Source organism: Strigops habroptila, chromosome 9 (genome assembly GCF_004027225.2).
Source record: "Strigops habroptila isolate Jane chromosome 9, bStrHab1.2.pri, whole genome shotgun sequence".
Taxonomy (NCBI): domain Eukaryota; kingdom Metazoa; phylum Chordata; class Aves; order Psittaciformes; family Psittacidae; genus Strigops; species Strigops habroptila.
Window position 1 is genome coordinate 43,871,688 of NC_044285.2, and position 15,773 is coordinate 43,887,460.

The window sequence follows — 15,773 nt, forward strand, 5'->3', positions numbered from 1 at the left end:
ATGTAAATATTATGAAGTTGGCTTCTTTCTCTGCTGACAAGAGGAAGAAACCTCTTCAGGCAATGGTTATAAATGTGACATTGACCCAGCAATGATCTATTAAATTCAAGAACTACTGCAATTGATGGAGAACACTTGGACTGCACCTCCACAGCAAGTTCTGATGGGGTAAAGTATCTTCTCATGGGGAAGGTCAGGCTTTTGAAGAGATGATTTATTCTAAACAAACTTAGTGAATTTTTCCACTTCATAGATCAAATGTATTAGAACAAAAATCCAGTTACTATTTCTGATTGATTTATTGGCTGGTCTGGGTGACCTCATTTCAGTAAAAATATTAGTTTTGTGTCTTCCAGACCAGGAGGATTGAGAGCTTGGAAAAGCAACCTTCTGTCACAGAGGAAGTATTAGATTAGCTATGAGAACAGCAACGTGGTTCTGTCAGCAGAACTTGCTGCGATGTTGTATTCAGTCATCTGAAGCATTTTTCAGCACTGCAGAGCATATGAAGATGCACTCATGTCACTGTACACCGCATTAAATTTGAGGCTAAGTCATTTGCAGCAGATATCACATTTCCTACTTGTTTTGCACAGTGTTACCAAACCAAGCTTGCAGGAAGGACTACAGCAAGTCAGAAACGTGCTTAGTTCCCCTAAGAAATGTCAGTTGAACAAACCCACAATGTTTTAAAGGCCATATTCCTGTTCTGTAGCACCATGGGCCACGGCTAGAATGGGGGGTAAGATTTCTCTCACAAAGTTGGAGTTATGCCCCTGTCCTCACTGTACTTTAGGCCAAAGGAGGGCTCATAGGAGGCACTGCAGGTGTCTCTTTGGCTCCAGTTCCTCCCTGGACTGGGAGCAATGGAAGGAGAGAATGACAGCCAGGAACTGAGCCCCACGGGCCGCTTGCTTCCTCATCGCAAGACCCAGGGGAGTCAGAAGAGTAAAAGTGAGAAAACTCATAGGTTGAGGCAAAGGCAGTTCAACAGGTAAAGCACAAGCTGCACACACCAGCAAAGCAAAGCAGGGAATTCATTCACCACTCCCCAGCGGCAGGCAGCGGTTCAGCCATGCGCCGGACAGCACAGCTCCCGCACACGTAACAGTCACAGGGGAACATAAATGCTGTAACTCAACAAGAAACTGAACATGAGCCGCGCCAGTGTGCGCCTGCAGCCCACAAACCACCCGTGTGCTGGGCTGCATCAAAAGCAGCGTGACCAGCAGGTCAAAGGAGATGATTCTGACCCCCTGTTCTGCTCTCATGAGACCCCACTCACAGCCCTGTGTGCAGTTCTGGTGTCCCCAACATCAGGAGGACATGGAGCTGTTGGAGCAAGTCCAGAGGAGACTGTGAGGATGAGCAGGGGCTGGAGCACCTCCCGTATGGAGACAGGCTGAGAACATTGGGGCTGCTCAGCCTGGAGAAGAGAAGCTGCATGAAGACCTCAGAGCAGCTTCCAGGGTCTGAAGGGGGCTACAAGGATGCTGGAGAGGGACTCCTCATCAGGGACTGGAGTGATAGGACAAGAGGGAATAGGTTCAAGCTTAAACAGGGGAAGTTCAGGTTAGATATAGGGAAGAAGTTATTTACTGTGAGGGTGCTGAGGCACTGGAACAGCCTGCCCAAAGAAGTGATAAATGCTCCATCCCTGTCAGTGTTCAAGGCCAGGATGGACAGAGCCTTGGGCTAGTGTGAGGTGTCCCTGCCCATGGCAGGGGTTTGGAATTAGATGACCTTAAGGTCCTTTCGAACCCAAACCATTCTGTGATTCTAACTCCAAACATCCCCCTTCGTTTTTCTTCCCCCAGCTTTATATGCTGAGCATGTCCCCCTCTGGTCTGGAATATCCCTGGGGTCATTTGGGGTCAGCTGTCCCCTGGCTCTGTCCCCTCCAACTAGTCATGCACCCCCAGCCTCCTCACTGGTGACATGAGGACCGGGGTCAGTTTAACGTCACCGATACCTTCGGCTGACAGAAATGGTAAATAAATGTGATAGTGTGGCAAATAAACGTGCAGTCTAGTCAGACCCACCCTCATTGCAATGAAACAAGGGAAAGGTTATAAATATGTTTGTGATCAAGCACAGAATATGAACCAGCTGCCATGTTACTGAAGTTCAGTGTATACTGGTAATTCACAGATTGACAGAATTGTATTCATAGCACACTGTTTTACAACAATCTCTGTCACAAGAGGTACTTCCTTCTCGCTAAAATTACATTTTTCTCAGGGATTTGATCCCTGGCCTATTATTTTGCATTTGAAAATCTCCATTTGCTTTGGATTGGAGAAGTGGGGCCCAAGGAACCTGGGCAAACACTTTGCAAAAGGCTGAAACCATCATTGTCAGGGGCAGAAAAATCCCCCTCTGGAAGCCACGAATCAAACCCGCTCAAGCATGGAAAAGATATTGACTGCTCTTCCTATTGTCTTGCAAAAATAAACACGTTTGCAGCTCTGCTGAAGACGTTGCTCAGTAATTCCCTGTGAGAGTCTACCTTGATAAGTGAATAAATTACTTGTACCTTATTTGGCTATTTTATCAAATTTTGAAGGGAATTAGTGTAATAATGAAGCAGCCCTCACTAACAGAGCCTGGAGCAGAACTCCTGCTTCACAGTCCTGTGGAAAAAACCCAAAAAGGAAAAAACGAAGATTAAATCTGCTTCTGACAAGGCTACAAGAGAGACCATATTGTGGCCTTTCAGTTCTTAAAAAGGACCCTATAAGAAAGGGGGGGAGAGACTTTTCAGCAGGGCCTGTTGCAGCAGGACGAGGGCTGATGGGTTTAAACTAAAAGAGGGAGATTAAGGCTGGATGTGAGGAAGAAACTTTGTACCGTGAGGGTGCTAAAATCCTGGCCCAGGTTGCCCAGAGAGGTGGTGGATGCCCCATCCCTGGAGCCATCCCAGGACAGGCTGGATGTGGTTCTGAGCAACCTGGTCTAGTTGGAGATGTCCCTGCTCATGGCAGGGGGTTGGATTAGCTGAGCTTTGGAGGTCCCTTCCAACCCAAACCATTCTGTGATCCTGCAGTATTTGATCCCTGTTCATCCTCTTAAGTTTAACAATTTTCATGGATTTACACAAAACAGCAGACATCATTTTGATCTACTCAAAGCAAATAAAGAATAAGTGTTTCCTAAAAGGCCTCCTACATCCAGGACTGAATGGGGCTGTGCTCTCAATTATAATGCCACAGCCAGCTGGTAAAAGAACAGCTCCTGACAAGACTCCCATCCACTTGCACCAGATGGTGTGAAAGAAATTGGAAGAAACAAGACAAAAACCAAACAAACAAACACAGAAACAAGCAAACAAAACACTGTACATCTGCAGCTGAACCATCATGCATCACCAGGTAATTGGGTTATTTCCCTGTAAGGCAGGTTTTTCCCTGGAGAGAAAAACTCCTTCCCAGCACCACACTCCTGCCAAGAGCATGGAGTGATGCTCCAAGAGAGACAACCACCCCCTGAGCCATCCTTGCACCCCTCACTGTACCTCCAGCAAGGGCCTGTAGGGACAGGCCAAGGGGAATGGCTTTAACCTGCCAGAGGGGAGGTTGAGATGAGCTCTGAGGCAGAAGCTCTTCCCTGGGAGGGTGCTGAGGCGCTGGCACAGACTTTTCCCAGAGAAGCTGTGGCTGCCCCATCCCTGGCAGTGTTCAAGGCAGAGCAAGAGTCTCGAGACAACTCAGCAGGACTCCAAGCACTAACTTACAGCCACATGAGGAGCAGAGTCAGTAGCAATGGATCCTTCTCACGCTGCCCAGAGAAAACAGGCTGATTCTCAGAAAGCCTTTCGGGCTCTTATGGAGACTAAGAGAACATTTTCTTTTCAACCACAATGCATAGAGTGGGAGCAGGTGGCAATGCTCCCTTTCCTGAAGCTGTATACAGTCAAAGAGAGTTTTTGCAGATGTGGCCGTTGTAGTTCTTCCCCGTTCAAACTACTTCACATACAGCAGATAACACAAGTTCTTGTTTTCCTGTGAAATATGGCACCATACTGCATGTGTCAGCAGTTCCCTCCTGTTCCCAGGCCTGCATAAACTCTTACAGTTTCAGTGCTGGCATAAACACGCTGAAAATATTTTCACCACTGACGTGCAGAACACCAGATTCCCCCAAGGACCCCAATTACAGCTCACTGTGCACCTTAAGCCAAATTCCCAGCAACAAGATGCTCACTGAAACATCAAATATCAGTTCCGATAAGGAAACAAAACAGTGGTGGACTGGTTTTGTGTCTGCTTTTCTCGGGTTAGGGACACGGGTTCACCAGCAGCACTTCTAGCACAGCGCAAGTGTGCCGCAGCTCTTCCTCGAAAGGCTTCTGACTTCCTACTATTTCAGTGTCTGAAACTTCAACTGAAATTTCACTGAAATTTCAACAATTTCAGTGACTACTGAAGCCTCTGACAGCCCTTCTGTCAGCTCAGGGTGAATGAATTGTGCTGAGGCTTTCGTGGCTGGCTCAGTATTCAGATTTCTCAATAGGCTCAATCACAGATCTCAAAACACTCATTCTTACCCAGAGAATCAATGAGTTTCTGCTCTCAGGTGTAAACTACTCAACATCATGTAAAACTAGATTAAGCAAGTTCAGAATTAAACCATTAACATCTGCAACACAGGCAAAAAGCAAAAGTAAAGAAAATGTTTATTGTCTGTAAAACAGAAAAAGCTGATAAGGAAAAATGGAAATAATTCTTCCCTTGAAAAAAATAAAGCACAAAGCAGGAGATGTCAGTGTAGCATCCAGACAGCTGCACCATTGTGTAACACAGATTTTCGTGATGATCACAAAAGCCTGACAATAATTCTCTTAGACAGGAATAACAACTCTTTTGTTCTGGTTGCTCTTTGGCTGCTGCCTTTCAAGTAGGGAACAATCATTTTCAGTTTTCAGAGGGAGCCGAAAGAGATTACCTGCATTTCATCTCAGTCAAAGCTGTCCCATTTGTAGTATGCTCTATATTGGAATCTTATTTGTCTATGTGAAGATACTTCATATGGATTTAGCTTTATACATCGTGTATTACTAAAAACCAAAGAAAGCAGAACCATGCTCTGTTTCCTTCAACGTAAATGTAATGTTGTACTTCAATTTCAGAGATAACAGCACTGGGTGCTGAATGCAGACAGGAGGTATTAGGAACAAACTACAAACCGTGGCTCACTGAGGTGCAGGGAGATAGCAGCTAAACTTCTAAAGCCACTAACTGCTCTGCCAAACCTAGAGAAAGGCTCCAGGAAGAGTTTCAGAAGTGAACAAGACAAACCCCACACCCCAAACCAGCCAAACACCAGTGCCCCCCATCAGCAGACTCCCATCATAGGGATGTGCACTTCTAACCTATGCTTTACTCAGTAGGTGCCATCAGGTGTGCTCCTCCTTGCATCCACTGCAGCCTGCCAGTTCTAGCAAACCTTCACCTCCCTGCATTCCCTGATAGGAACATGCAAGTGGTATCACTGACCTGCTTCTCAAATCATCCCAGTTTGTAGAATAGCATCATTTGGTATGCTGACTACTACAACCAAGTATTTCACTTAACTTTCTTGCCCATAGCATAAAAGAGAATCCATTTCTGTTTCTTTACTTGCTGTTACACATAATTTTATGCTTTTGTAAATATACTGTGTACAAACACTTTTGGATGATTACCCTCAAGGATTGTCTTGGGATGTAGATAACTAGAAGAAAATGAGGTTGGAGCATTGCTCACTATAACACTTATGTTTGATTATGAACATGCTTTTTCCTCATAACTACATGAATTCTTGCCAATCAAGAGCAATCACTCAAACCCAGAAGCACCAACACTGGCTTTAGGACTGGGGCCGAATTCAAACATTTCTTTCTCTCCACATTTTGCTGACATCTTTCAGCTGAAGATAAACAAGTGGCAAATGTGGCAAAAAAACCCACGTACGTGCTATTCATCGAGCAAATATTTAGTTCAGGGCTGTATCTACAGCTCAGCAGATCAAATCGAAGCAGCCTTGGCACTGGTCTCCACTCCTCCACAGAAGTTTTGACACTACCACCAGCACCACGGTAATTGCAGTCATGAGGAAAGCCATGTTAAGCAGGTGGCTAATCAGCAAACTAGGAAATGATTTGGCAATTTCTACCTAGTTCTTGGTTGATAATCATGCATGTCACACAAGCTGCCAGTGTGGCTGAGTATCCAGTTGGCAGGCTAGGCCAATTAAGAAGTGAGTAGATGAAGACAAGAGAGAAATCTTAGATTAAACTCCAACTGCCTGGCATATTTGACGGGAGATAACAGGGACACAAGGCAAGAGACCCAAGTCCTCAGGGGATTTTACTCACACAGTAACTGTGTGTTCACTTTGGTACAGCAACTTAAAATATTGGGAAGAAAAAGAATGGTAAGAGTAAGTGCCTCTTGCCAGAGCAGCAGTGGAGCCAGGAGCATCTCTTTGTACATCACTTGCCTGCTGCTCAAGCTCGGAAACTCAATTCTATCTGGCTGCCTTGAAGGGGTAAGTCCAACTCGCACTGACAGTGCCTCTGCCTTGCCTTCCTTTTAACTAGGAAATAAAATACACCGGAAGAATAAGGTGGTAAAAACATAGCTAGAATTCAGTTTTGATCATCTCTGTTGGGCACTTGGAAAATCACCTCGGAAGTAATGAAATGTATTGCTGGCTGCCCTCAGCAAAGAATCACCTTGCTCCGATCACATAAATATCCAACAACTAACAGGTTTTGACTTTCTGCAGGGTGCACATTATACAGACCAACTCTTACTTACTCTGATTGCTTCAACCACTGTACTTTTCCTCTAAGCGTGATTCATAGCACAAGTATTTTAGCACATAAATTAAGCTACCTCCAAACAGACCAAGATTAAACATGCTAAAAAGCTTTTTGCAGGTATAGGTTGGCAGAGTCATTCATTGCATTTACAACACTGTGCTACAAAGCAAACTCAAAATGAAAAATATAGCATGGCAAATAGAAGTAAACGATCATTTTGGACATATTTAAGCAGCAGCTGAAATGCATGCTCAAAATAAACTGACATCCAAAGCTCACAACTTTCTAGTGAGTATTTCTTGCTTTATATTATGTTACTGCTTCGCAAAAGGACATTTGGAGAGGTATTTGGCAGGAGGATGAATTGCTTTTTTGAGTAGAAGCTTCACCTTATTTCAAGGGATTCTTTTGTGGTTTACATTAGTTGGGGTTGGAACTGGATGAGCTTTAAGGTCCCTTCCAACCCAAAACATTCACGATTCTATGATTCTATGATACTTCAGTTCAAACATGCAGCACTGAGTCATTATGTGAGAAATTTAGACACTCCTGAAGGAAGCTGGGTCAGAGGATCACCAAGATGATCTTCCTGGAATGGCATTTTCCACGAGAGCATCACCTATTTGAGAGAGCAGAGCAGATATTGACCTGTTTGCTTCCTGCCAAGCACAGGGCTCTCAAATCCTTTTCAAAGACTTGGGAAAGCAAGAGTTACACCCACCAGTAGGTTATTCCTCATTTGCCCTCAGTTAATGCACAGAACAGAGTATGGGGGAAAAATGGAAGAACCAAGACATCATTCTTACTTTTTTAATGGAAAAACTTAACCTTTTGTTAACCTCTTAGGTGCACACTTCAACTGTAATTGATCCAAATGCAGAAGTTGTCACCTAGGACCTGCAAGCTTTCATTATCTTTCACTACATTTCCTGGCCCAAATTCTCCAGTCTAAAGAAACACTGACACTTAGGTTATTACAAACTTTTATAATACACTCCTACTGGGACTCCTGCCATGCACAGAGAACAGCAGGAGCCCCATAAGGTAACCCATTAGGTCAACATTTCTCAGAGAAAACAAGTTTTAAGCAAATATACAAGGAGCTTGGGAAAGAAGCAGATCTTTCTGTTTCTGATGGCATTGTAAGTGCCATCAGGAGACAAATTGCAGTGCCTTTCCTTTCCCATTTCCAAGAAGAGACTTCAGGTTCTCTGAATCCTATTTTCCCAACAGAAAATACTGCCCTGTTACTCAGGTTCCTGCCCAGCAGCTGCATCTGCTCAGAATGTCACCAGTGCCACCAAAACTCAAAGCTGCCAGAGGGAAGACCTTGGCACAACAGTTACTTCTTCCTGACCTTGGCCAACAACATGACAACAGTCTCAGTGCAGATGAGAACACTTTTCACTGAGACAGCCAAGTAGTTATTGATGTTATTTCACTTCAAGGGTATGCGTGTTCTGAAAAACTGAAGCCTTTCAGGACTTCTGCTACCTACAAGTTGAATACAATGTGAGACAGGACAAGGGGCACCAGGGCACCGAAGAGCCTGCTCATGAAAGGTGAGTGCTGCTCCCTGTAGTCACAGCACTAGAACTGGTCACAGAAGGAACGCAGTCACACACAACTTTGCCATACATTTTGCTGAGACTTACAGGCAGCTCCATGGTCAGGTTTTTTAAGTGAATTGGGCAGACCACTACAAAACCCACAAAGCTCGACCTGGTCACTGCCATCAGCTCTTCTGACCAAACCTGTCTTGCTCTGCAGGGGATTCATCTGTCCCACAGCCAAAACAAATTGTTTTCCTACAGAAATAGAAATAAGCAAATGAAATCTCAACAAAACTGCTTTCCTAAGCCCAGTATTGGTCAAAACAACCAGCCAAGTTCATACTTCTTGAGTTTTCTACCACTATCGCATGCAGCTATTATCAGTCCAGAGGCGCAAAAGTCCTCGGCATCTAGGGAGGAATATTAAAATTCTCAGCACTGTTCACTTTTGTTCTTCTGGAGTCCAAACTTGATATTATCAATATAGTACCAGCACAGCACTTGGGGTTCCTACCCACACAGAGACAGATCACAGCAGCAAATAGCGAGGCTTGGCACAGATTCCTCCTCCGGGAAACGTCCATGTGCCTGATGTAACTAAGCCCTAACCCTTCAGAGACACAGCGTGTCCTCAGAACACACAGTGACATCATTCTGCGTGCCTTGCCACAGAGCCCCAGAGACACAGGGAGGATCAGCCTCTGCCTTAGGTCCCTGGGTCATCAGTTTTGCCCCCTACAAACACACAAAACCCTGTCTGGGACCAACAATGACATAACCCAGCAGGTCTGAAGGGCAGCAGAGAGGAACATACAGGGAATCACTCATGTCACAAAGTGTACTCCATAGCAGGTCACTTCCATAAAGCACGCAAAGGTTGCATCCCAGCTTCTAATAGAAAATGCAGAGTTCATTTTTGGGCAGCACATTAACTTAAGAGGCTTTTAACTTAAAAGGTACATTAGCATGACTGAAAGCAATATGCATTTAAAGTCTATGATAATGTTATTTTAGAGCAAATACTCTGCCAGGGATGACTTCAAAAGACTAAATTGAAAAAATATCACAGGAAGTGATTAATATGCTAATAGTCATTCCAAATGTAATGGGATTCTTTCCACACAAGGGAATTGGTTTGATTTCCCTTTCTAGATGCAGAAGAAATATATTGTTATAAACATAGATAAACCTAATTTTAGAACATATGGACTCTGCCATGTGGTTGTTTACTTGGATGGGTGCTTTAATTTGTCTTGGCACTTTCTAGTGTTTAGGGTGTCTTTCAGGATAAGGAAGAGATGTATGGACACATTGTGGGCTAAGATAGAATATAATTAGAAAGCAAAAGCTTTACAAGATCCTTCTTTATTATATCCACAACACTGAACACATTATCTAGCTCTGTATCCTATAATAGAACACTCGACATACACGAAAAGACAAACCAAGAATTAAAATAGCACCATGAACAGTCCTCCATATGTATTTCTAGTGAGAAGCACCATGCGAAGGCAAGCCAGCTCCAAAGAAACCAAATGAGTGCATATTTTTCATGTATAAATTGACTTATCTGTTTAGAAAAGACATTAAACAGATCCCTGAGGAGCTCCCACAAGCATCTTGCTCACGAAAAACTAAATAAATGCTAACTACAGCCTTTATAAAACTGTTTCTTTGCTAAATGGAGGTGTGTAGGCTATTTTACTCAAAGATTCCCTTAGAAAATAAGTTCAGACGGGCATAATTGAGCCAAATGAGTCAAGATGAAGGCCTGCAAAGTGTAGATCCACTTTATATATCCTGGGACCATGACCTCCACAGCTGTGGAGGAGGAAAGGGAGGGCAAATATCTGCAAGAAAACAGTCAGTTTGGCATTAGCACATGCTCTGCAGTTCTCTCAATAAAGCGACATGTTGGTGTCTTGCCATGCCCCTGCTCGCTAAGGGCATCCATACACTCGTGTTAAAGGCAAGTTTTTAACTTGTTACCCAATCAGGCAGCCAAAGACAGACACCACCGCAACTTGTGCACCCACAGAAGGAGCTGCTCGAGGCTCTGGCTCATGGATGCATGGCCTGAGAAGCCATTTGAGAAGCACCATCTCTAAGTTCATTGTACAAGAGCTTTTCACCTCTTGAGGCTTGCAGACAAACTCAAATCAGCGCTGATGCCAGGCACTTCTCTGCTGCACCACTGCTGGCCTTGGCCAGCAGTTTCTGACTTGTGTCAAAACATGGAAGTTTAACCTAAAATGGCTTTGCCTTCAACCAGTGCTGAATGGAAGACTTGTAGGAGGTGAGAGGACCCCAAGGGCAGTGGAATTTGTACACAATTATGAAGCATGAGCAACGGAAGTCACATCTGTGCGGGGAGGAGTCAGATGGAATTGTAATTCAACTGCCTTCCCAAAGAGGAAGGTAATCAAAGTGTGTTTGCATATCAAAAGATAACTCTGCTGCAGATAAACAATATTTCATTTGCATTCTTACAAATTCCCAGAATTAATCAAAGCACAATATAAAATTTCCCTAACTTAATCAGCATGAACAAAAGAGAAGTGGGAGTCCCTGTGTACTGCTTTGAAGACTCATTACTGCTCAACAGCATCCTGATAGCGCTCAAGTGCAATTAGAGAGGGGTACCAGAGCAGAATGCATTTGGAAAGACAGAGCCACAGAGACAGAGAACTGAGACAGTGCCAAAAGACACTGCAGAGAAACACAATGTGAGGTAACAGCTTAACATCAGGCATATTCTCTGCAGAACTGCAGCTTTTATTTGATGCTGCCTTCCCCCCCCCCCCCCGATGTCTACAGATTTATTCCAGTTTTGTAACCACTTCACCAGAATAGCATTCACCACTCCAATTTTTAAACTGTCAGCAAGAGGGACTCTGACATACCGTTACTGCTTTGAAAGGAATCCTTTCTCTATGCTGATGTATGGATATCCTGCAGCTGCCTGACACTTGAGACAAGTCAACAGTTAAAGTGCACCTCCCATTAAGCTGAGAGGGTCAGCATGGAGAAATGCTATCACCCAGTGACAGCTCCAAGGCTTCACTACCAGCTATCTCATAAAAGTAGACAGTGTATAAATAGCCTGGGACAACAGCGGAACAACAGCAGTGAAAGCTGCATCATCAAAACCAGGACAAAAAGTTTAAACAAGAAAAACATTTCTCCGTGAAAAGCTTTCAAAAATCCATGAGAGAGCAACCGTGAAAGGAAAAACAGCACCACCGACTCCAAACCTGTCCTCCAGAAGATTACCTCTTGCATAGAGCATGCAGGAAGGACAGGCGTGACAAGAAACATGACTTCAAAGTACGCAACAGTTTACTTATTGGCCATTTTCAGGAAAGAAGAATCTGCCCCAACATTTATATTGGATAGAGGACTTTGGGTTGGGATTATGTGACGTTAATTTAAACATTGGCAAACCATTGGGCATGTGATGGGTTCAGCCTCCAATTCTTCCAAATATTCTGTATCTATTCCACCACTTCCACCAAGGGAGCAGCAGAAATACTTCTTGGATTAAACAAATAATGGTTAGAGCTTTACCAGGAGGAGAGTCCTCACGTCATTCCATTTGTTTTCACTGCTGGCTTTGCAATCAGTGCAAATAAGCATTTCTGCCACTCCACAGAAAAAACCCAAACAGTCAGTACCATGCCAAAACATTCACTTAAACGAGAGATCGCACCTCCTAAATCGAATGCTCCCTTTTGCAGTGTATTAGCGACCAGGAATTTCCAGACTGGACAAAAGCTGCTTGCCTTATAAGCATGGAGTGATAACATCACAAGTCAGCATAACTAATCCTCTGCTGATTAAAAATGAATACAAATCAGTATTCTCATCCACCCATCAGATTTAGGAATTCACAAACTAAGCTCTCTCAGGAGTCCGGAGAGAGAGAAATGTGGTCTTATTTGAGGAGTATTTCTATGCAGAATTAGGCAGGTCCATGTGGGCATGTTAATGGGGAGGGAGGGGCACAAGCACTATTAAAAATAAGATAACCACCACATAAAGCACAGGGGTTTGGTCAGCCTGAGGATGTCTGTGACGGGAATGGTAAACCCACCTCAACCAAAGTGCAAGATGCTCTTTTGCTCAAGGGGTTTCTCTGATGTCTACAGATAGCTCTCATCTGTATTGGGTTTATGTGGCAAGGTTTTGGTCACAGGGGGTGCAGGGGTGGCCTCTGTGACCAGGGACCAGGGGCTGCCCCATGTTGGACACAGAACCGTGGAATGGTTTGGGTTGGAAAGGACCTTAAGATCACCCAGTTCCAACCCCCTGCCAGGGGCAGGGACACCTCACACTAGACCATGGTGCCTGAGGCTCTGACATTGTTCTAGACAGCTCCAGAATGGACCCACGCTGGCCAGTGCTGAGCCCATCAGCAGAGCTGGTGGCACCTCTGTGATAAGGTGTTTAAGAAAGGGCAAAAAATGCTGTGCAGCAGCTGTGAGAGACCTGAGAAGGAGGGAGGAGGTGCTCCAGGCACCACAGCAGAGATTCGTCCTCCCCACACAGGGACTGTGGTGACACAGGTTGTCTCCTGCAGTCCCTGGAGAACCATGTCAGAGCAGATATATCAACCTGAAGCCACACTGTGCTGGAGCAGGTGGATGTGTCCTGTAGGAAGCTGCAGCCATGGAGAGCCCACACTGCAGCAGGCTCCTGGCAGGAGCTGCAGCCCATGGAGAGGAGGTTTCCTGGCAGGACCTGTGGGGGACCCACGCTGCAGCGTCTGTTCCAAAGGACTGCACCCCATGGGAAGCATCCATGTTGGAGAGGTTTGGGAAGGACTGTATCTCATGGGAGGGATCCCATGCTGGAGCAGGGGAACAGCACGAGGAGGAAGAAGCAGAAGAGAGGAAGCGTTATGAGTTGACTGCAAGCCTCTTTCCATCCTGCTGTGCCACTTGCATTGGGAGGAGGTAGAGGAGTCAGGAATGATGGGGTGAAGTTGAGCCTGGGAGGGTGTGGGGAATGGGGGGGAAGGTGGCTTTAGTTTTGTCTTTGTTTCTCACTATCCTACTTTATTTTTAATTGGCAATAAATGAATTTCCCCCACGTCAAGTGTGCTCTGCCTGTGCCAGTGACTGGTGAGTGATCTCCCTTGTCCTTACCTCAAACCATAAGCTGCTCCATCTCATTTCCTCCCTCCTACCCTGCTGAGGAGGGTGAAGGACAGTGGCTGGGCCTGGAGCTTGCCAAGACACAAGGAATCACATTAATGTCCTGGAAACAGAGGAAAAGGTTCCCTCTAACACATACATTTGATTCAGCAATTATTCAGTATCCTGCACTGAGCCACAGGCTGTGGGATGACCAGTGTATCCAGGAGAAGACAGTGGTTTGTAGCATATTAAGTATTGGACAAACAGTGCCAGTATTCAGTCGCATCTTGAAGGCACTAACTGGCTTCTCAGCAATAGTGGCTCCAGGCTATTTAGCTAGATTTGCTAACAAAAACACAGCCAAGGCAAAACCCTATGAAATAATTCAGTCTCCTCCTTTATCAAGTTTATCCTTATTGATTGCAACAAATCCCAATTGCTTCACTAAGCCATTTTAACTGAAAGCACAATCCCAGCCTGCTGGATTAGTATAAAAAACTATAATCACATGTCTGTGTGTGAGAGAAATACTACTTTTCAGGACAGCTGAGCAGTTTTGTGGTAGATATTCAGTATTTTCCGCAGTGCATTAATAGTCATTTATCTGCCTTAAAAGGAAACCCCAAAAATAGAAGATGGGTCAGAAAGCCACAAACACATCAATGTAAAAAGAAACTGGCAACTCAACCTTCCTGTTGAGAGAGGACGTTAAAACAGCAAAGAAAACATAAAAGCCCATTAAGTAATGTGGAATGGGAGAGCTAAGGGTGCCAAATCAAAGTTCTGAGTTCAAGCATGTGACCTGTACAGGAAATTAAAGCAAAACAGTAAGATATCGATAGCAAATACGGTTAGAGAAAACCAAACTGGTGCAGTTAAGGGAAATACAGTGATACAAAAGGAATCCCAAGGCAAACACAGCTTACTGCCAAATGCAGTTGATAGAATCTAACCAGGGATACAGACTAAGGAAGAGTACAACAGATACTTGTGAACTGTTTGGTTGGGTTTTTAAACAGAGACACAGGCATCCTACCAGATACAACACAAATATTACAATCAGGAACAGAGGAAGAACCCACTTACACTGTTCATTTCAAACCAGCACATTCAGAAGATTTGCCTCTATGAATCTGTAAGGCACCACTTGGATGAACAGAGAAGCCTTCTAAATCCTATGTTTCATAAATCCTATAAACCGAGGAATTTCACAAGTCTTGAAGGACTCCCTGGGTAGTTTCAAGATGTACAAATGACACAATGGAATCCCAGGGAGCTACAGCCTGGATAACATGATGGGACTCCCACAGAACACATACTGTGAGTCTTGTACCAAAAAATAATTAGAAGCTAAAGCTCAATTAATGACAGTCAATATGGTTTCATAGTGTTTCTGTGCCTTTCTAAGTCTTCTCAAACAAGCCTGTTAGAGCTGACAAGATTACTCACCTGGTAGAGCAAGGCAGCTATTTTGACATACTCTATTTGAATTTCTCTGAGCTGTTCAGATTTAATTCCATAGAACGCAAGTTTTCTGGTTTGGGCTCCCCCCCCCCCCCCAAGATACCAAGTAGTACTAAAAGGATACATAAAATAGATTTAAAATTTACTTAGTACCAGCTCTTTAATTGAGTTGCTAATGGGAAAACAACAGTTAACATGAACATCACTGGTGGCTGTCCCGGCGAGCAGTGTTCAACCAAGTGCTGTTCAATATTGTTACAAGGGGTATAAAATCTTAGCTGATAAAATTTGCAGTTAGCCCAAAGTTCGGTAGGGTAATAACAGGTCACTAATGTGGGAGCATCTGCATTGCCTACTGAATAGACACAATCTAACCAGATCTGGTTTAACACAGCCAAGCACCAGGTAACGGTGACAGGATTAACTGGCTCAGCGTGATCTCCGTGTGTGTCTGCAGCACCCTTCATAAAATGGAAAATCACCATTAAAAGCTGTCTCATGCCAGTGATTATGTATCCAGCACTAGTAAAATGTTGCTAGAAAACTACATCCGTCCCAAAAATGAGTTACACAAGGACAGAGGAAAACAGGAATGCATTCAAAGGACAGATATAAAAACTACCCGGAAAAGTAAATTTCATTGAGGGGGCAAAAAAAGCTTAAAGAGATGTAAAAAGGATATGCAATTACCCTATGATAATCTCACAAAGAAGTAAATGGTGAGGAATTCTTCCTTCTGATGCCAACAATAGAATCCAATGGCTTAAGGGTTAAGCTTGCAGAATTCAGCCTTGAAGTTAAGGTTTAATTTGC

General features: G+C 44.2%; 1 protein-coding gene across 1 annotated transcript in view; it reads left to right on the plus strand.

Moving 5' to 3' along the window:
* The first annotated feature begins 866 nt into the window (after positions 1 to 866).
* LOC115603068 (skin secretory protein xP2-like) overlaps positions 867 to 15,773 on the plus strand; it is a 34,022-nt gene continuing 19,115 nt past the window's right edge. Inside the window, exon 1 of the mRNA XM_030474611.1 lies at positions 867 to 994. Coding sequence (XP_030330471.1) covers positions 867 to 994 — 128 coding nt within the window. The remainder of the gene's footprint in view (positions 995 to 15,773) is intronic.